Source organism: Vulpes vulpes, chromosome 2, assembly GCF_048418805.1.
Source record: "Vulpes vulpes isolate BD-2025 chromosome 2, VulVul3, whole genome shotgun sequence".
Lineage (NCBI taxonomy): Eukaryota > Metazoa > Chordata > Mammalia > Carnivora > Canidae > Vulpes > Vulpes vulpes.
The window spans coordinates 42,377,696-42,399,283 of NC_132781.1; the positions used below are offsets into that span (position 1 = coordinate 42,377,696).

A 21,588-nucleotide genomic window follows, 5' to 3' on the forward strand; every position below is an offset into this window, starting at 1 on the left:
TGACAAAGCAGTCCTATATATAACAGAGAAAAATTGCCTAAAAGGATTAACATTGAAAACGACTTCTCAACAGCAACAACTCAAGCTAGAAGACAACAGAATGAAATTCAAAGTTTTAAGAAGAAATGTTAACCTAAAATTATAAACTGTCATTTAGTGCAAAGACTTAAAGATATTTTCAAAACACAAATTCAGTTTGCTATGAATAGATCATCACCAAAGGATGTACTTCAAGAAGAAGGAACGCCTGGGTGGCTCAGTGTTTGAGCATCTGCCTTCTTATCAGGGCGTGATCCTGGAGACCGGGTATCTAGTCCCATGTCGGGCTCCCTGCATGGAGCCTGCTTCTCCAACTGCCTGTGTCTCTGCCTCTGTGTGTGTGTGTGTGTGTGTGTGTGTGTGTGTGTGTGTGTGTGTGTCTCATGAATAAATAAATAAAATCCTAAAAAGAAAAAAGAAAAAAAAAAAAGCAGATCTCCAATGCAAGAATTGATGAACATGTAGGGAAAACTAAGCAAATGCAGATTGCATAAAACAATAATAATAATGTCTAGTTGGGAAGGGGATAAAATCAGACCAGGATTCTCTAAACTAGGATACACACACCTATGGAGGTAAATGAGACTCTTGGAGGTGCAGAGGCACATCTGTTTTTAAAAGAGTCAGCTTCAAATTGTTCCTACCATCCTCATTATCCCAGGTGACCACCACCTCCCCCTTCACAATTACCATTCTCCTGCTTTACAAAAGAAACATACTTCTTAGACCATAATTACTACTGTGGCACAATGACCCTGTGTGTAAAAAGCTTGGTTGCTAAGTAAAAGGGACAATATTAAAGTTTTTGTTTATAAAGCCCCCACCTCTTTCATCTCCCTGCTGCCAAACAATACATCAATCCTGAGAGAGAACTTCTTGAAAGTAAAGCGGAGAGCATTACTAAGAAATATTGAGACTAGCAGAATTTTCGTTCACTCAGGCAACAAATTCATACCACAGCTCTGTCTTAAAATTCAGAAGTGCGAGGGTTTTTTATGGAAACGTATAAAATGAAGCCAGACTTTTTCTAACAGAAATTAAATTTTGACTGCTTGGTTTGCCAATAAGGACTTTCCAATCAATTCATATGGTAGTCATTTTTTCCATAATTAGAATTAGCTGGAATCCGCAGCTACCAAGTTCTGACAAAAATAGGCAAAAGATTTAAAAATTATCAAAAAATATTGTACAAATGTTGGCGAAAATGTGAGAAGTTGGAACCCTTGTACATGGCTGATGGGAGTGTAAAATGGTGCAGCCGCTATAGAAAAGTATGGCAGTTCCTAAAATTATAATTATTTTTTGATCCAGCAGTCCCATTTCTGGGTATATACCTAAAAGAATTATAAGCAGGGACTTAAACAGATATTTAAATGCCAATGTTCATAGCACTAATTCACAATAGCCATAAGGTGGAAACTGCCCAAATGTCCATCCATGGATGCATGGATAAACAAAATGTGTATTTATATATTTTTATATATGCATATACACCATGGAATATTATTCAGGCTTTAAAGGAAAGGAAATGCTGATACATATACGCAAATGAGCCTTGAACACATGTGACATGAAAGAAACCAGACACAAAAGAAAAATATTGTATAATTCTATTTATATGAGGTACCTAGAATAGTCAAATTCATAGAAGGTAGTATAATGGTTACCAGTGGAGAATGGACAGTTAATGTTTTATAGGTATGGAACCTCAGATTGAGATGATGAAAAAGTTCTGGACATGGGTAATGGTGGTGGCTGCACAACAATGTGAATGTACTTAATGCCACTGAACTGTATAGTTAAAATGTTTAAAATGGTAAATTGTGTGTATATTTTACCACAATATACACTACATATGTAAAGCTGTGCTGTCCCAGAAATAGAAGTTTATTCATTAGATAATTTGTCTCTTTTCTAAGTAATAATTTATTTTAGATCCTTAAAATGATTTTAATTGTAAATTTAAGGCTTCACTTCTGGACTCTCAATTCCATTCTACAGTGTCTTGATTATTGTTGCTTTACAGTAAGTTTTGAAATCAGGAAGAGTGAGTAGAGTCCTCCAACTTTGTTCCTTTTCAAGACTGGCTCTTCTGAGTCCCCTGCATTTCCATACGAATTTAATTTTTTTTAATTTTTAAAACAGATTTTATTTATTCATGAGAGACAGAGAGAGAGAGAGAGAGGGGCAGACACATAGGCAGAAGGAGAAGCAGGCTCTCCACAGAGAACCCCATGAGGGACTGGATCCCAGGACACCAGGATCATGCCGAGCTGAAGGCAGACACTCGACTGCCAAGCCACTCACGTATTCCATATTTTAAAAAATTTTTTAAAGATTTAAAAATCTTTATTTACTTGAGAGAACGAGTAAGAGAGGGCACAAGCAGGGTGAGGGGCAGAGGGAGAAGGGGGTGTCTGCTGGGCTCAATCCTGGGACTCTCTGGGATCATGACCTGAGCCAAAGGCAGATGCTTAGCCCACACTAAGCCACCCAGGGGCCCCTCCGTATGAATTTTAGAAACAATTTGTTCATTTCTGCAGAGGCCAGCTGAGATTTTGATAAGGATTATACTGATTCCTGTAGATCAGTTTGGGGAATTTGTCATGTTAACCATATTAAATCTTTCAATCCATGAACGTGGGATGTCACTATTTATTTAGCTCTTCTGTTCTTTCAAGGTTTTGTAATTTTCTATTACAAGTCTTGTACTTCCTTTGTTTATTTCCAAGTAGTTATTTTTTATGGAATTGTCTTGATTTCATTTTCAGATTGTTCATTACTAATATATAAAAATACAATTAATTTTTGTGTATTGATACTTATCCCACAACCTGGCTGAACTCATTGATTAGTTCTAATAATTTTTTTACATAAAATTTATTATAAAATTTATTATTAGGATTTTATAATAAAGTTTAACGTTCTCTGGAAAAAACACTGTAATCCAAAAATTTTATATAAAACCTTTTCTGGTTTTTTTTCCCCCCCCCTGGGGATAAAACAGAATAATGAAAAGTTTCCAGTTATTTTTTTTATTTCCAAACAGGAAAGCAGCAGGTCCCTCCTAGCACCTCTCCGTTGTGATTCCAATGGAAGGATGCCACTTCCACCACCAGGGCGGCCACTGCTGGGCTAATGGTGTTTGTCTCATCACAATGCAAATAATTTTCAAAAGGTGCTAAATATTGCCTCATCTCACTCAGAAAGACAAGGAAACTGCTCAGAGCCTCCTCCCCTCTTTATAAAATCAGTCTTTCACTTACCCCTTGCTTTGGGCAGGGGAACCTGCTGGTGGATCAGCCCCGTCCTCCCTCCTCCCCAGGGCCATTTGCCTCCTACCACTTATCTGACCTCGAGTGAAGAGCTGGCAGTTCCCCCACTAAAGGAATTTCAAACATAAGGCAGCAACTGCCCAGAGATTTTTTTTTTCTGGGTAGAAAATCCTGGTAGGGAAAGTGCTTGGCTTTGAAAGTCTTTATCTACAGATAACAAACTTGGCTGGGTGAGAGGTTTTCTGAGGAATGGTCACATTAGCAGCTGTATGCTTACACGTTCCCTGGGCAAATCCCGGCTTAGGGGCCCCACATGCTGCTCCCCCCCACCCCCACCCCCACCCCCACCCCCGCCAGCAAGCAGTGTTAATCAGCATGGAGTACAGCTTAGGAGGGGCGGCCTGGTCCCCAAAGCCATTTTTGGGGCTGGGCTCCTCCGGACAAGCTGTGTGGGAGTGAGTGCTCCACCTGCCCCAGCCAGCCCTGGGCCACCAGCACTCGGAGTCCGACAGCTTCTGTCACTCCTGCCCTTCATCCTGCATCTTCAACTCCTCCACCCCCTCCCCGCCCCATGCCCTCCTTCCCCAGGGCTCTGTCCTTCTGTCCCACCCAGTAAACAGCCCCCTCCTCTCCAGGGCCCAAACCCCTGCACACCCTCAGCCTTCTCCTGTGGCAGGACCTGACACCAGGCACCGGCCCTCCCAGGTCTCGGTATCCCCACAGCCCTCGCCAGGGGAGGCTGTTCATTTTTTCACACACCTCAAGCTCAGGGACAGGAGGTGGGCTCACCAGCCTCCCTGCTCCCCAAGGCTATCAGCACACCATTTCCCCTCCACCCTGTGAAGTTTAAGCCATGCTTCAGCCTAAGCCCACCTTCCCCTGGTTACTCCCCAGTGGTCGTCACCACCCATCCACCCCATGCCCTGGTTCTCTGGCCCTTGACCCCATCTCCAAACACCTTCCCCCTCCTCTCCATTTCAGCCACACCTTCCCATGCACAGAATTTCTTGTGACACCAGGAATTCCAACCCTGCCCCCCTGTCCTTATCTCCCCGCCTTCAGGCCCACTCCCGCAGGAACTCCCACCACACTAGCCCTGCCTCCTCACATCCACTCCCTCACATCCATTCCCAGGCTGTAGCCCTCAGGCCCCCTCGGCCTCCTCCCCTACCTATCCTGGAGCACATGCTCCATCTCATCAACCCCTCCTGTCCAATGTCTCAAAACTGCCACTCTCCCTGAACCCCAAACCCAGATTAAGTCAACAGCCCTTTTTCCTGAACCAGACCCCACAGTGCAGAAAAGCACACAGCCTAGGAGACCAGGCCTCCAGATCAATGGCCACCTACTTCGGCTGGGCCCTCTACACTGCCACCAATTTCTCTGTCCCAGTCCCCACAGGCCCACTCTGACCTCACCTTAATCCTTCCATTCTCTCCAGCAACTTGGGGGCCTTGAACCACTGGGGCCTTGAACCACATTTCCTGCTCTCTTCTATAATGTCAACTCTCCCCGTGACCCAGAAACTTCCAACAGCATCTAAACAAGTGAAAAGTGTCCCACCAGTCTCTCTCATCTGAGAAAGAAGCCCTCTGTGGGGCACATCTCCCTCAAGCTCCTGCCCCATCCTCTCCTTTCCTCCTAACCTGCCCTGCTGTCATCTGGCCCCTGCCTCCACATGCCACAAGTGTTCTCAGAGGGTCACTGCAGGGCCATTCGGCGCTGCTCTGACCCAAGTGATCACACACACACCGTGTTTCTATGGCATCACATTCCGTTGTGCACCTGTGCCCCGGCGCCCTCCTCACACCACCCTTGAGGATGGAGCTCCTCCAGGACCTCTTACGGGGCCCCTCTGCTCTCAACACTTCCACTCCCATCAAACGCTGATGCCACACAAATCTACACCTCCAGACAGGTTCATCCAACTGCCTCCTAGACTTCTCCACTCAGAGGCAGCAGACACTGCTCAGTGTCAACACAGCCAGAAACAGATTACCTTTCTCTTCAACTCACTTCTCCTGTATCCCACTCCTCAGTGAATGATTCAGTTAAAGACCCATATTTGCAGAATGAATAAATCCTCCCGCATTCTTCGGGGCCAACCAAGATCTGTCCATCCTCTTACTATATCCCTGTGTTTCTTGTGTAATTGAACCCCTGGAAGGCTGCGCGACCCCTCGATTCCGACGGGACAGGGATCCTGCCGGTGTCCCCACGGCCCTGAACGCCGAGCCACCGCGCGGATCACACCGCGCTGCGCGGCCGGCCCCGGCGTGCGGCACCGCCGCTGCCCTGGGAGCCCACCGCCACCAGCGCCCGTGGCCCGGCACACGGGAGCCGCTCAGTCGGCGTTACAGGCTTGCGGTGAATGAACGAAGTACGAGCGAAAGGGAGCACAGCGCGCCGCGCACTCGGCGGCGGGAGGGCCGGCACGCCGCGCGCGCAGGAGCCGGCCCACGCTGCGGGCGAGGAGCCCCGCCCCCGGCCCACGCGGCGCCCCCCGGCGGCCAATGGAAATGGTCCGCGGGGCGCCGCCTCGACACGCTATAGACGGATGAGCCAATGGGAGCGCTCGGCGACGAGCACCGCTCCCGCCGCGGCTTCGCAGCCAGCCAATGGGAGAGGCCGGCGTAGCGCTCCAGGGGGCGGGGCGAGCGGCCGGGCGCCGGGTGCCGGACGCTGGGCGGGCTCGGGCCCGCTTCCCACGTCTGCGGCCGGGGCGAGCGCGTCCTCGGCTCCTGCCCGGCGCAGCAAACGGATGATGGGGTCTCTGGGCGCCCGGCGCGGCCTGGAGTGGCTGCTGGGCCTCTACTTCCTCTCCCACATCCCCATCACGCTGCTCATGGACCTGCAGGTGGTGCTGCCGCGCGAACTCTACTCAGTCGAGGTGAGGGCGACGTCGGTCTTGACCTCCGGCCGTCGAGGTTGGGGCCCCTGCGCGCGCTGCGGTGTGCCACGGCGCTAAGACCCTCCTCCCCGCGGGCTCGGATTCTGCCCCCCTTTCCCTCCCGCCTCTCCTTGGGTCTTGCTTAGGCCCTGCCGTGCCCCAGTCCCTCCTTACCTTCAACTCGATGTCTTGCTTGGGGTTTTCTTTGTCCCCGACGCTCACCTCAGCTGCTGGGGGCAGACGCTTTGGTCCTTTGGGAAAGTTAGTTCTTCCCTGGGCGTGCATAAGGCTCCCCCCCAACCCCCCGCCCCGGTCAGTTGTCAGTATTTGACGGAAGTAGCCTGGATGAACCAACGTCTCAGTCACGCGCTGGATTTGTGTGTGCTTTGAAAGAGCTCTAAAATACCGTCTAATCCCAAAGAAATAGTGCGAGTAGAATTAGACCCGTACAAAGGGCATTCACAGATCGTCATTACTCCAATATCAGGATCCAGCGGCTTCGAAAGCTCATAAGTAACTTAAAGACATCTTTTTAAAGTAGCCTTTTTTGTTAGGTTTAAGCAAGAATGATCACCTGAATAGAGAGGTGAAAAGCTCCTTTTCCTGGTTGTTGATGAGTATTCTTTACCCCAAACTTTGCTTTAATGCTTTTCATCCCTTCAGAGCTACCGTTTTATCTTCCCTGGTCTTTTCATGTCTGGACCCGGAACGTCCTTCCATGGAATCCCTGTCCTCAGTTCTATGCTCCTCCAAAATGCAGAACTGCGAGCAAGACTGACCTGTCTACTTAAAGACTTGATTTTGCCTGTTTTTCTTTAGCTTTTTCTCTGTAGAGCAGGAGTTCTTCAATCAAAAGTCCATGAACCCCCGATGTAGTATATGTGAAATTGTGCCTTATATTTTCTGGGAGGAGAGTCTGTAGCGTCCATTAACTTTTCTACGGGTCTGACCCTCCCAGAAATGCCACTGCTCAAGAGTACCCCACGCCATAGTCTTTTTGTTTGCTTCTGGATCCAAGCATGACTGGGAAGACCTCTGACTTACCTTTTCTTGGGAAAAAATGTAGTAGTGTGTGACAAGAGCATGGGACTCTGCAGGTGCAGCCTGGGGACCTGGTTCTTTCAAGAACTGCTTTGGTATTGTGGGCAAGTCAGGGCTCTGTAGCCTCACCAGCCAAGTAAGAAAGAGCTGGGTTACAAGGTCAGACATGCAAGGCCCATGCAAGTTTCCTGGTGCCACTGTAACAAAATGCCAGAAACACTGGCTTAAAACATTTGTTCCCTCCCTTTGGAGGTCAGGAGTGCAGAACAAATCTTGCACAGCTGGTTCCTTTGAAGGTTCTCCGGTAGAATCTGTTCCTCGCCTCTTCCAGTTGGTGGTGGCTGCCAGCGTTCCCTGGCTTGCGGCCATATCACTAAGTCTCTGCTTCTGTCATCAGTTTGCTGCCTTTTTCTCTATAATCCAGTCTCTTTTATAGAGGTACACTCAATCTAGAGGAACACTTAGGACTACATTTAGAGTCAACCAGGTGGCCAGCCTAACCTCTCCATCTCAAGACCCTTAAACGCATCTGCAAAGTCTCTCTTGCTATATAAGGTTACTGGCAGAGATTCCAGGGATGAGGAGGGGATATCTTTGGGGACCATAATTCAGCCTGCAGCATAAGCCCAGGTAGCACATACCCTTTCTCAGCAGCTCGCCACAGCTCCACACCCTCCACACCAGCCATTAGTTGCCAGGAAGAAAGGAGAGCCTTGTCTGGCTTGCAGAGGCTGCGTGGCCAGCAAAACTCAGGGAGGCCGCCTGTTTACAGTCTTCAATGTTACAAATCCCTTTAATACTGGGCACCTGGGATGCCTGGGTGGCTCAGCGGTTTAGCGCTTGCCTTTGGCCCAGGGCGCGATCCTGGAGACCTGGGATCGAGTCCCCACATCGAGCTCACTGTATGGAGCCTGCTTCTCGCCGCCTGTGTCTCTGCCTCTCTCTCTGTGTCTCTGATGAATAAATAAATAAAATCTTAAAAAAAAAAAATACTGGGCAATGTGTTACTCCAGGTATTCCAGCTGGCACTTTATCTTTTCTGAATGTCCCAATTCCTACAGGTCCTTGCTCACCACTCACAAAATATAATTAAAATGTGTCCAGCATCATAAACACCCCTTTAAGCTTATATATTTGATTTGCTTAAGTTTTATCACCTTTATTAATGTTGACTTATTATAAAAGGTGAAGGGGGGATCCCTGGGTGACGCAGCAGTTTGGCGCCTGCCTTTGGCACAGGGCGCAATCTTGGAGACCCGGGATAGAGTCCCACGTCGGGCTCCCTGCATGGAGCCTGCTTCTCCCTCTGCCTGTGTCTCTGCCCCCCTCTCTCTCTCTCTCTCTCTCTGTGACTATCATAAATAAATAAAATCTTTAAAAAAAAAAAAAAAAGGTGAAGGGCCATTGCAAGCAGGATCTCTGGCCAGAAATTGTGTGTGTTGGGGGGGGGGGGGGTATCTGATGCTGTTTGAAGGTGTTAGCAACACAGAGGCATTCTATTTTGGAAGGGCTGTCTCTTTTCACTCTTGTTGCTTTGGAGTAGAGATTTATGGTTTTGTTGCTTCTTTGTGGGTAAATAATCAAATCCTTGAGTTATTATCAGACTCTTTCAAAAAATGCCAAATCTTAACATCTGTTGTGTTTTTCTTCCCTGAATAGAAGGAATTTTCCCCTAGAACTAAAAAGTTTATGGAGATCCAGTAATGGTTTGGCTAAAATTTGCCAGTTAAACATCTTCCTTGGTTTGAACCGATCAACACTGGGAAGAACTCTTACTATGAAACAGTAAGAATTTTAGTTTTACTTAGAACATGGAGAGGATGGGGAAGCATTTTATAGTATCATTTGCAGCTGGGCAGCATTGCATCTCTTAAAGACAGGTGAGCATCTATGTGTGAAATCAGTCTGTGCTTTTTCTTTTTTTTTTTTTTTTTTCCATAGATAGAGCATAAGTGGGGAGGGGCAGAGGAAGAGAATCTTAAGTAGGCTCCACACCCATTGAGGAGTCCAGTTCGGGGCTCGATCTCACAACCCTGAGATCATAACCTGAGCCAAAGTCAAGAGTTGGACACTTAACCAACTGAGCCGCCCAGGCGCCCCTCTGCCTTCATTCCAAGGTAGAAAAGTGCAAGATTGTTTAGTAGCAACTCTTGGTTTAGAAATCCTTGTGCATAGGGCCAGGTACATAGTTTCATGGATAACAGTGGTAAGTTAAGTCAGATGTGAGTCCGGTATAATCCTTTTCTTGGATCTTACCTAATAAGGATACTTATGAAAGACCAGTTGCATGTTGAGATTTTTTTTTAAGATTTTATTTATTTATTCATGAGAGACAGGCAGCGGGAGAAGCAGGCTTCCCACGGGGAGCCCAATGTGGGACTCGATCCCAGGACCCCGGGATCACAACCTGAGCCAAAGCCAGATACTCAACCACTGAGCCACCCAAGTGCCCCTACTTGCTGAGATTTTAATAGGATGAAACTTGCATTTCTCTGAATATGTGTTATTTACATTCAATTAAGTAATCATAACATTTCCTATGTGTGTGCCATTGTTGTAAAGACCATGTACATTAATTCATTTTATCTTACCAATAGTGAGAGGTAAGTACCGTAACAAGTTCAGTGAGATTAAGTTCTTTGCTCAGAGCCAAGAATTGCAGCCCCTAGGTCCCATACTCTTCATTTGGCGAGGGACCTGTGATTTGCCTTCCATCTGCCCTTAATCCATGCCCTGTTCTGGCTTCATGTGGCTATTATGTGACTGTGGGCAGGTGTTTGGATCATAATTGATTACTACAAGAGCTAGCTGATTAGATTAAGTTTTGCTAATTTCTTTTTTTTTTTAAGATTTTATTTGGGCAGCCCAGGTGGCTCAGCGGTTTAGCGCCACCTTCTGCCCAGGGTGTGATCCTGGAGACCCGGGATCAAGTCCTACATCAGGCTCCCTGCATGGAGCCTGCTTCTCACTCTGCCTATGTCTCTGCCTCTCTCTCTCTGTGTGTGTGTGTCTCTCATGAATAAATAAAATCTTCAAAAAATAAAAATAAAAATTTTATTTTTGGGACACCTGGGTGGCTGCAGTTGAGCATCTATCTGCCTTTGGCTCTGGGCCTGGTCCCAGATTCCCAGGATCGAGTCCTGCATCTGGCTCCTTGCATGGAGCTTGCTTCTCCTCCCTCTGCCTGTGTCTCTGCCTCTCTTTCTGTGTCTCTCATGAATGAATAAATAAAATATTTTTTTAAAAAATACTAAAAAGTTATATTTTAAAAAAAAAAGATTTTATTTATTTATGAGACAGAGAGAAGCAGAGACGTAGGCAGAGGGAGAAGCAGGCTCCATGCAGGGAGCCCAATATGGGACTTGATCTTGGAACTCCAGGATCATGCCCTGAGCTGAAGGCAGACGCTCAACCCGAGCCACCCAGGCATCCCAAATTTTACTAATTTCATCTTGCAGCCCTTAGAAGTGACCATGCTGTTAGAGCTGTCCAGATTTATGAAATAGGTGGATCTGAGCGGCTGTATACAAATTGAATAGAAAATGAAATTCAAACAAACCAGAATGCCTTTTAAATTCTAGGGTAGGGGATCCCTGGGTGGCGCAGCGGTTTGGCGCCTGCCTTTGGCCCAGAGCGCGATCCTGGAGACCCGGGATCGAATCCCACGTCAGGCTCCCGGTGCATGGAGCCTGCTTCTCCCTCTGCCTGTGTCTCTGCCTCTCTCTCTCTCTGTGACTATCATAAATAAATAAAAATTAAAAAAAATTTAAATTCTAGGGTAAATCTTCAAAGCAGGTCATTCCCACCAATATTTTTTTAAGAAAATCTAGAAAGCGAGAAAGGATCTTAACCATTTGGTTCAAGTTGCTTGTTTTACAGATGATGAAACAGAGTCCAGGAGAGTTGCAGGGACTTAACCTTTATGAGTATTTTCTACCCCATTACTTCCCCTAAAAAGTGCCTAGAAGGAAGCTAAGGGTATGGCCGTAGATTTCAATTTCAGATCAAGTACAAATTTGATTATCACTTGGTCAATAAACTGGCTATCTAGCCAGAGCCTTTCTGAAATTAGTATTGTGCTAACAGAATGTTTGTTTCTGGATATTTGCTTAAAGCTTACTGTCAGCAGTGGGGCCTCTATTTCACAATAGTGAGCCTTTATCTTTTGATTAAAAATTAACAGGAAAAATTATCTTTGGGTTTTCCATTGCAAGCTAAATTCTTAACATTGGAAGTTACCTTTATTTATCATAATATCGAGACACATACTTGGCTTTGGAGGCAGGTATGTTAAGACAGGATGTGCAATGCCACAATCTGCAGTAGTCCGTATAGTGTGGGGAACCCTACGCTTTGGACCCTTAGAAAGAGCTCATAATGGGCAACCTCATACCTTCCTCCTGCTTTTGTCTGCCAGGAGCCACGTCCTCACGGATCTGCATCTTGTGATTTAACAGTGTAATTAGGAGGGTGGGCCCCAAGCTGGAACTAAGACTGCTGACCCTCCTGCCAGTGACATGGCCTAGCAGCTCTGTAATTTGTGGTTTGGACAGTTTGTTCTACAAATATCCCACTGGGCTCCTAAAAGAAAACTTCAGAACTATGGTAGTTAAGAATGAGGAGGAGCTTGAGATTTAGGGATTAAATTGTCTAAAATTGCATCTTTATAGAGGTCAGATCTCCCTTCCATCCCCACTCCCTACACACACACACACACACACACATGCACGCACGCGCGAGACAAACTCAGTTCATTTCTGTATGTGAGGCTATCTGGCCCTCGGAGCTTCAGTGCAGCCGCTGTTGTTCAAGGCCAGATGGCAGGATGCTTCTCACAACTGTGCTTTACCAAGAATGAGTGTTGACAGATATGGGCCTCTGTGTGTTCATTCCGCAAACTAAGAAGCTACCAATGCTAGGAACTGTTGCTCTTGGTAGTGGGCACCACCCTGGGATATGTGTTGTCACCGAGTCATGGTGCCAGGTAGCACGGGTCGCTGTCAGAGCTGGGGAAAGCGGCCCGGAGGAGGGAAGACTGGAGTCAGAGCTGGTGAGTTTCTGTGAAGTGACCATCTAGGCTGCCCTGGGGCTAGGTAATGGTCTCCTCCCGCAGGGTGGAGCTGCTAGCATGTCATGCCAGGCGGCTGTACTCAGCATGATCTTTCTGTCTCCTCAGTTGACAAACCTGCTAAAGTGGTACACTACGGAGTTCAAAGACCCTCTGCTGCAGGCTCCTCCAACGTGGTTTAAGTCCTTCCTGTTTTGCGAGCTTGTGTTCCAGCTGCCTTTCTTTCCCATGGCAACGTATGCCTTCTTAAGAGGTTGGTAACTGGTGGGGAAATCACATTTTTGCCCTGAAGTTAGGTCCCAGAAGTCTTTTGGGAAAGTGTCTCAGAGAAGGGGAGTGGTCTGTGTCGTTGGTGTGAGGGTGACCCCGGCTGGGGTGGGAACGGCCTGGAGAGATCTCGGGCAGGGACGTGGATGCGGCTCCAGCTGGAGCCTGCTCAGCTGGGCTGTACGGCTGCCTCAGTCAACTGGAAATCTCTCGTACACCCAAGGCTGCTTACAGATTGAACCTGTCGCGCTTTTTTTGGGGGGGGGGGGTATTTTTACTTTATGCACCTGCAGAATTTTTTTCTTATCATTGGCTTTTCTGATGTGGGTAGCACCACACTGGTTTTTAAGCAGTAGCATCAAGCTCACCCCTCAAGGGCATAACTTCTCATTTATTCTCACAGTGTTCCCCTGTGACTACTGCTTCTAGAAAGACAGTGGCCATGTTCCTGTCCGTGATCACTAAGCTCCTACAGCATATTTCCCCTCAGACTCCCCAACTCCATGTCTTGGCAGAATCTGTTGGTCTTCTCACCTGTAGATAATTACTTAGCAGATGCTGTCTGCACCCCCACCCCCACCCCACTAAATCGTCATGGCCATTTTACTGCCCTAGAGTTTTTCCTGCAATAAATTCTGACCCCCGCCCTTGGTTCTCTGGCATTCAGTGTGCTAGATCCCCAACCCTGTGCTCGGCAGTATTATAACACTTCCAGTTTTCCGTGTGTTTGCACTTAGAAGGGAGGTGGAAGCATTCAGCTGAAGGGAGAAGAGGTGGGGAATATTGCGTCCCTGGAGTCACGAACAGACCTAATGCTTCTCTCTTCCTCCCACTTTAGGAGGCTGCAGGTGGATCCGCACCCCTGCAATCATTTACTCCGTTCACACCATGACCACTCTAATTCCAATTCTCTCCACGCTTCTATTTGAGGATTTCTCCAAAGCCAGTGGCTTCAAAGGACAAGGACCTAAGACTTTCCGTGAACGACTAACCCTCGTATCTGTCTATGCCCCCTACCTTCTCATCCCTCTTATGCTTCTGCTTTTCATGTTGCGGAGCCCCTACTACAAGTATGAGGAGAAAAGAAAGAAAAAATGAAATAATGACTGGCCCAGCAGGGAGATGCCCAGAGGGCAGTTTCCTGTTGGACCCAGTATAAGGAAAACCTCTCAGAACCCATGTCTTCAGCAGCATTTGAAACATACCAGCAACACATAAGAGCAAGACTCTGGCAGGAGCCAGAGTCAAAACCTCCCTTTCTGAGGACACTGGCGTGCACAGACACAGGGGTGTGGGCTAGGCTATCCGGAAGTGGTGCCAAATACCTCATCATGTGCCCAAGTTCCATTGTGAGCATGACCAGACCAGATACTGGATAAACTTCCAAGAAATGTGGCCTGCTTGGCATGTTCATGAGTCACTTGACCCATAAGGCACATGTGATTAAACCCTTGACTCCTGATTCTCTACAGCATATCCTTTATCAGTGAAATGAAGGGTGGCATGTTTCAGGCCATTTTTAAGTTTGATTTATGCCTCTTTTAATATTAAAAACTATCATGGGGTTGGTTGGTTTTATTTTGTTTTTTTTTGCCTCCACCCTTGGTTGGGGAAAAGGTTCTGCAAGAGGTTCAAACTTGGTTTTACTCAAGGGTCAGGTTCAGCCTGACTTTCAGAAATGGGTTAAGCTGGAAAGTTTTGTTTCTGTCTCAAACAGGTCATCCCAGAAAATATATATATTTTAAATCTCCTAATTCCTCCTCTTTCCAAACCTTAGTCTTGTTTTTACAGACCACCTGACATAAGTTCCTTCACTCTGAGGTCTGGTGTCTCAAACCTGATGTGGAAGTGCGCTTCCTATTGGATCACTTCACCCTTCCTTATACTTTCATCATCCTTCCTAGCTTGTTCACCAAGTGGCTTGGAACACCACTTCATTGCTGTTTCTTAGCTTTAAATTTATACTCACGGCCAACTCAAAAAATCAAACACTTGTGAACACACATGGAAAACAGTAACTGGTCCTGTTTGGTTGCCCTTTTTTGTCTGTTTTGCTCACAAGCCATACTGGTCTGATTGTTGGGAGTATCATCTGACTCATGTGTCTGGTCCAAATAAAGGTACCTGCTGACCACTGCTTGGTTTGTTTTATGGACTACTAAGGGGCTAAAATGCAGGATTCTTTCAAGGTGTTAAATATACACTTCAAGGGCACCAGGAAAAGAGATAGATCAAGCCATTTGAAAACAATAATTTATTGCTCTTCCTTTCCAAAGCTATGTGAATTTACAAAAAAAAAAGAAAAAGAAAGTATCAGAGTGTACAGACTGCTCAGTTCAGGCTAAGAATGCCAAGAAGTGAGAGCCTGGACCACCATGGCTACTAGGTGTTCACCAGCAGATGCACATGGCAATCTGCAATAAGCTCCCCCATATTGGTTTACTGCCTTCAGAGATGCTGTGTTCCTTACACACCATCTCTTAGGATGAACGTGGGTCATTAGTCAAGTCACTGGAACGGCACAGAGGTTTTTTGGGTTTTGTTTTTTTGCCCTCCTGCTATAAAATGAAACTTTCAGTTCATTTCTGAAAAATAAATTGGTCAATAAATTCATTTTGTTCTGCTTCTACTTTACACAAAGCTTCATATTCAACCCGATACCTGAAAAACAAAATTGTGAGAAGCCCTAAGAATGGATGAAATCAACCATGGATTTAATTCTACAGAAAAATATAACTGATTTTGAACAATGTCAAGACATGGTGTGAGTTCACAGTGACGTTAGGATAAGAAAGAACAAAGGAAAAAAAAAAAAAGAGGCAAAGCCCAACCTAGGACCACCCGTAAGAAGTCTCCAGCCCTGCCCAAGAGGTTCTTTCCTTTCAGAGAACCAGCCAACTCCACAGACAATTGCTACCTGAGCTTTCAAGCTCTCAAACTAGTAGAGGTGGTTTTTTACTAACAAATTTTCTATTCTCATCAAATGTAATTTTATTTTTTAAATCTTCAAATCAGGATGACAAATGAGATACTATTCTGGGAGGACAATGATGAAAGGTAAGAGGTGACCAATCACGAAGGAAAAGTAGAATTGCAATTGAGTAAAGAACTTGCTTTATACATCATAACTTCTTACCTTTCAAGCTGCATTTTCTTTTCTGCTATTAGAGCTTGGAGTTGCTGCTGTTGGGCTTCTCTTTGTTTTGCTATAGATTTGAGCAAGTTCCGAGCACCAATGGCCTAGAAAAACAGTATTATCAAAGGTCATGGCTTCATTAATACCATCTTCAGCATTAAGTCCTCGGCCAAGGAAGGGCCACTTGGCTATCTCAGCAACCAGCCAGCAAGAAAGTCAAGCCCCAGAGCTTCGGGAATGAGGAGGAATGACTGATCCCAAAGTGCCTGATGAGACCCAGGCTGCAGTCTCTGGGGCATGTCTACAAGTATCCCCGAGTCTGGCACACAAGTGGTCAGTGGCCCATTTGGTGTGCCATTTTGCCTTGTGTCCTTTGCCAAGTCCTCGGTACCACGTATGCCTTCATTGCTTCAACTTACAAAATAAGCATAAAACCAACTATCTCAGTGTTGTGAAGATTAAAGAAAAGAATAACAAAGTGTACTAGCATGTAAGAGTTCAATAAGAGGGTAACTGGACTTGTTACTTAAAATCCTGTTATAAATAAATAAAAATCCCACAGCCCCCACCCCACCTCCAAGAAAAAGTCAAGATGGTAGGAGGAGAACCCAGTGAACCATGTCCCAGGCCAAGATTTAGAAGACATGCTGATCTTACCTTCATCTTTTCATTTTCTGCTTCTTTTGCAAGTTGGTCAACAAGCTCAATTAAACCACCAACTATTTTCTGAAACTGGCCAATTTCTTTTAAGGAAAGAACAGAAAATAAAATGTTTTATTTTCTCCATGTGTTCCCCTGTGGCAAGAGGGCAGGGCTAACTGCCCCCTCTAACTTGTGTCAAAATAGTTGGGTGCCTGTTGGCCTAAAGTCTTCTGCCCTTGATCTAAATCCAGAGAAGGGTGCTCAGGTACCCAGGACTGGACCAGGGTGTACTTGGACCTTGAGTCCCAACTGAGCCAGCCAGTGACTGTTAACCTCAGGTAGGAGGCTCCTGATGGGCCCATCCTCTGCATAGACTCCATCCCGCTTTCCCAGGAGTGATGGGAAGCACAAAGGGCCATGTTCACAGTAGGACTGACTGAGGACATGAACAGAGCCTCTTGCCTAGCCACAGATAAAGCACTAGATTTCAGTTCATGGTGGTTGGAGGTGGGGGGTGGGGGGGGTTGCCAACTGTGACCAGAGCTAATAACTCAAAGCATTTAAGTGCCTAATCTCCCATTTGCTTTTTTCAGTGTCCTTGGGTGTGGTGGGATCTCATTCTACTGAGATCCTGAACTAGGACTGAACTAGGACCCAGGAAGAAAGGACAATATGCAGTGAGAAAACTGGCAATGGAGCCCATGCTGCTTTTCACCAGTCGAGCTCTCTACAGACTATGGCGTGCCCAGAAGGCTCAGAAATCCCTGCTCTTCAACCAACAACAGAAATCCCTGCTTCAGCTAGAGCTGCTCTGTATTCACTGCCACCAGGCTTGCTTGCCTGGATATCTAGCTAAAAAAATGACTTCGTTGAGTCTGTTGAGCCTCCAAGAAATCCAATCATGAGTACAGAACTATTTCCCCGCCCCAAGCCAGCCACAGTTCTGTCCCCCATGAAGTTCAAGGTTTCTGAGCAAAAAAAATCAAGGATGAGATACCCTCTCTCCATTTCACCATTGGTTTTCATTGGTGCTCTGTGTCTGACTACATGAGAACATTAGCAAGGAGACAAGGCGATTGGTTTCTGGGAATTCACAAAGGCCTGACACAACTTCCAGGGAGCCACTAGCTCCATTCTGGCAGAGACAAGAACTGCGAGTGGGGGTGGGGCCCAGCCAGAACAGCTCCAAGCCAAGTGGCACCATGTCTCCCTGAGTGACACTCACTGTCCACAAAGTCCTTGCACTCCTCCTTGAGCTCTATGGTCTGCTGGGTGACCTCAGGGTCCAACACGCGCAGCTTGTTCAGTTCATCAAAGTGCAGCCCTGCTTCACCCAGGATGTCCTTGGCCATAGCTGTGAAGAAACCAGTCTCAGTCCCTGATCACTTCCCAGCCACCCTAAGAAATGCCTGCATCCAGCCCAGGCCCACTCCCACTCCCAGACACCAGTGCCAAAAACCCAGATTTTCCTCCAAAGGCTCCCCTTCCCTCTGCCTCCATCTCTCTGAGCCTCACCTGTTTCCCTTCCGGCTTCCCTAGAGAAGAGAAGCTCTGTGATAGTGGCAGCCAGGAGGAAGTGTCATAGGAGCAAGGGTCAGGAAAGAATAAAGTCCAGGTGGCTTGTCACTGGCATCGTTCATTCAACACACATTTCTTGAGTGCCTACTACATGCCAACACTGCTAGATGCTGGGGGTACAAAGATGAGCGCAACATGGTGCCCGCCCGGGAGGAGTACATAGTTTAGCTGGAGGAAGACAGACATGGAAACTGAGAAAGTATACTGTGTTAAGTGCTTTTACAGAAATATCACTGTTGCAGGAGAACAGAACAGTTAACAAGGTGAGGAAGTAACATTTGAACTAAATTCTGAGAAGCCATAAGCATATTTATCCCCAATTATGTACCCAAAAAGACATGAAAGATCTTTTCCAGCAAGGTACTAGCATAACACCAAAAGCAAGTAAAAGAGGAAATCTGCGTGAATTAAAAATCAGAGTTAAAAAATAAGCCAGGAATAAGAACATTACCCACAATGTATGCCACAGGCTACGGCATGCTGGCCTACACTAGAACCAAGGTCGGTTCCATCTCTTTATAGCAGAAAACACAAAAAGGAATGAAATATTAGCAAGAAGATATCAAGTGAGGAGGCTACGGAAAGGCTTTCCAAGCAGAGAAAACAGCCTAGACAAGAACGTGAAGTCACCAAACAGGCTACATCTAAAAGATGAAAGCGCTGAGGGCAGAGCTGAAAAAGTCGGCTGGAGCCAGACCAGGAAGACCCTGTGTGCCCAGCTAAGGAGTCTGGATTTCTTTCTGTAGGCAGGAGAACCAGCAGATTTATCTTTTCCCTTCCCAGGCCACCCTGCATCCCTGGTCCAAAAGATGCCTCCATTCTGGGAAGAAAACACTGAAAACTCATATTCATCCTGGCAAACACACACACCTATATATATATATAGGTTACATATACATACCTATATATATATATAGGTTTTATTTATTCACAAGAGACACAGAGGCAGAGACACAGGCAGAGGGAGAAGCAGGCTTCCCGAGGGGAACCTGATGCGGGACTCGATCCCGGGACCCTGGGATCACCACCCAAGCCAACGGCAGATGCCCAACCACTGAGTCACCCAGGCATCCCCAATGCACACAAATTAAAAAGCACACTCCCTGTCCAAAAAGGGAGGCAACTCCCAAACGCCAGGTGTTCCAAGGGCTACCCTACCACCAGCTGGCCCTGCGCCAGCACTTTCCTCTGCTCTCACCTTCCCTAGCTATTTTCCTTCCAGCTTCCTGAGAGAAGTTCTGTTCCACATGGGAGTTGTTATGGGAGTAACTTCCCAGAGCAGGTAGACCATAGGAGAAGCAGTGGTTAAAAAAGAATTGTGTCCCGTGGCTGCCAGAACTGATTTTCAAGACAGCCAAAAATCCAGATTTATATATGAAATCTGATTTTTATTTTATTTATTTATTTATTTATTTATTTTTGAAATCTGATTTTTAAAGGTAAATACTGAATTCAAAACTTTAAACGAAAAACCACATCCAACACTGTGGGCCAACTAATGCATGTCTATAGATTGTGTATGACTGGGACACAGAGTCTCTGGCCTACTGGAATCCACTGAAGGAAATAGGCTAGCATCTGAAACATTTTAATCATCTCAAGCTTCCTTTTAATTGGGCTTTTTTTTTAAATATAACACACAGTAATATATTAATTTCAGGTGTACAAATATAAAGATTCAACAATTCTATATTCTCAGTGTGCATCAGGATAAGTGTATTCTTTTTTAATAAATTTATTTTTTTATTGGTGTTCAATTAATTGGGCTTTTTTAAAAAGATCTGCCTTCCTGGGACCTGCCTGAGTGGCTCAGTGGTTGAGCGTCTGCCTTCAGCTCAGCTCGTGATCCCAGGCTCCCGGGATCGAGTCCCACATCGGGCTCCCCTGCAGGGAGCCTGCTTCTCCCTCTGCCTGTATCTCTGCCTCTCTCTGTCTCTCATGAATAAATAAATTAAATCTTTTATTAAAAATCTGCCTTCCTGTTGTTCTATTACATTTACACATAGAGTTTGAGCATTTAACACCTACCAGGTGATTAGACCAACTGCTCTAGAAAGCTTCCAGTAATCTTAGGTAGCAAATACCTACCTCCACTTCCACTCCCTGCCCTGAGAGGATGCATTTATTCAGAAACACCTACTGAGTCCCTGCTCTGCAGACTGTGAAGAAAATGCTTTAGTTTCTGATCTCTGGACAGACAGTAAACAACAACAAACTGTGAGGACAGTATGAGGAAAAGCACACGGTGCCATATGAAGCTGCAGCAAGAGGACAGAATTCATATGGGGCAGGGAATGTCTCAACAAAAGCTTCTGAAAACATGACACTTAAGCTGAGACCTAAAGAATGTCCAAAAGTTTGCCAAGTGAAGCAGGGAGGAGGCATTCCAGGCAGAAGGAAAAGCATGTGTCAAAATCTTGAGGCTGAAAGAAATGTAACGCATTCCAGGAACCATAAGGCTAAAACCCAGTGAACAAGGGGGCATGTGGAAGAGGTAAGTCTAGATGAGGAGGCCTGAGCGTTCATGGAGAGCTCTGAAAGCCACAGTTATGAACGTGGGTTTTATCATAAGGGTAGTGGGCAGCCAGCAAATTCTCAGCAGGAAAGGCAGACATATGTGTCTTTTAGAACCATCACTCTGACCCAGGGTGGAGGAGGGAACAAGAGAGTGGGGCTAACATACCTTGTTCATCACTGTAACCCTAGCATCTAGCAGGGTGCCTGCACTCAGTAAATGTCTGTGGAATGAATGACTGGAAACAGAAAAGGCTATTACAGTACCCAAGGCTTGGAAGAAAAGCGTCCCCATTTGCGATGTTACATAAGCTGATGTAATTAGTAAAGCACCGACTGAATGTAGGAGTCTGGGATGAGGGAAGGAAAGAGGCAGGCAAGATTCCCATGTATCTGGCTCGAGCGCCAACTTTTAAGTTCGGTGGGCAGAGTTGAATGAGACGCACAAGACCGGATAAGGGGGCAGGGAGAGGGTTCACAGCCGACTATCAGATTCCCTCCCAACTCCCACCACACGTGCGTGTCTGAGCATCTGAGGAACACCGGGCACCAGAGCCGCGCGGGGCTCCCCGAAGATGACGGCGGCGGCGACACTCTCCGTCTCCCTGGCTCTCCCAGACCCATTCCCGGCCCCGCCGGCAGGCGCCATTCGCGGGATAGTCGGCAAGGGGCGCCGGGCACACAGGTAGGAAGACCTGGGTGATGGAGCTGGCTGTCCACACTACGGAAACGCCTCGAACTTCTGGGCCGCGGTTTCGTCACAGGGCCGCTGCGAGCATCAACGCAAAGCTCCAGGCCCCAGCTGGTGTCACACCGCTCGCAAAGACGCGCGCGGAATCCCCACGTTTCTTTCGGCCTGTCAGGTTCAGTCGCCCCGGGTCCGCCCGCGTCCCCCGGCCCGAGTCGCTGCCTACCTGGCAACCCCGTAGCGGCGGCGCGCTACCGCCCGAGCTGTTCCCTGCAGGCAGCCTCTCTCCCCGGGCAGCAGCAGCCGGTGCCTCGCCCGCCGGCCTCAGCCGCTGCCACGGCTACTGTTTACCCGTAACGTCATTACCTGACTGCGGAAGTACTTACCCCGCCCAACCCGCAGAGCCTGCTGGGAAACAGGCCTGCGGGGAGGAACGGCTGCCTACAAGAT

At 46.9% G+C, this 21,588-nt stretch overlaps 2 protein-coding genes across 3 annotated transcripts; one reads left to right on the forward strand and one right to left on the reverse strand.

Annotated features, from left to right (window-relative positions):
* The first annotated feature begins 5,939 nt into the window (after window positions 1-5,939).
* Window positions 5,940-14,714, forward strand: TMEM97 (transmembrane protein 97). The gene is made up of 3 exons (XM_026016075.2): window positions 5,940-6,204; window positions 12,422-12,566; window positions 13,419-14,714. Exons 1-3 carry the CDS (start codon window positions 6,076-6,078, stop codon window positions 13,676-13,678), a joined length of 534 nt encoding a protein of 177 aa, XP_025871860.1. The 5' UTR covers window positions 5,940-6,075; the 3' UTR covers window positions 13,679-14,714.
* A 101-nt stretch (window positions 14,715-14,815) lies between these two features.
* IFT20 (intraflagellar transport 20) lies at window positions 14,816-21,536 on the reverse strand. Of its 2 annotated transcripts, XM_026016077.2 has the most exons (6): window positions 21,365-21,536; window positions 17,874-18,104; window positions 17,584-17,712; window positions 16,374-16,459; window positions 15,717-15,820; window positions 14,816-15,241 (listed from the first exon to the last, which is right to left on the reverse strand). In XM_026016077.2, the coding sequence occupies exons 3-6, from the start codon at window positions 17,708-17,710 to the stop codon at window positions 15,160-15,162; spliced, it is 399 nt and encodes a 132-aa protein (XP_025871862.1). In that variant the 5' UTR covers window positions 17,711-17,712; window positions 17,874-18,104; window positions 21,365-21,536; the 3' UTR covers window positions 14,816-15,159. The 2 variants fall into 2 exon arrangements, with proteins under 2 accessions (XP_025871862.1, XP_025871863.1); XM_026016078.2 differs by lacking the exon at window positions 17,874-18,104 and having other exon boundaries at window positions 21,365-21,510.
* Window positions 21,537-21,588: the final 52 nt, after the last annotated feature.

Coding starts and splice junctions, on each gene's coding strand:
- TMEM97 (XM_026016075.2), top strand. CDS start 6,076: ATGATGGGGTCTCTGGGCGCCCGGCGCGGCCTGGAGTGGCTGCTGGGC. Junction 6,205..12,421: donor GCGAACTCTACTCAGTCGAG/GTGAGGGCGACG, acceptor CTGTCTCCTCAG/TTGACAAACCTGCTAAAGTG. Junction 12,567..13,418: donor AACGTATGCCTTCTTAAGAG/GTTGGTAACTGG, acceptor CTCCCACTTTAG/GAGGCTGCAGGTGGATCCGC.
- IFT20 (XM_026016077.2), bottom strand. CDS start 17,710: ATGGCCAAGGACATCCTGGGTGAAGCAGGGCTGCACTTTGATGAACTG. Junction 16,460..17,583: donor GTGCAAGGACTTTGTGGACA/GTGAGTGTCACT, acceptor TTTCCTTAAAAG/AAATTGGCCAGTTTCAGAAA. Junction 15,821..16,373: donor CAGAAAATGAAAAGATGAAG/GTAAGATCAGCA, acceptor CTGTTTTTCTAG/GCCATTGGTGCTCGGAACTT.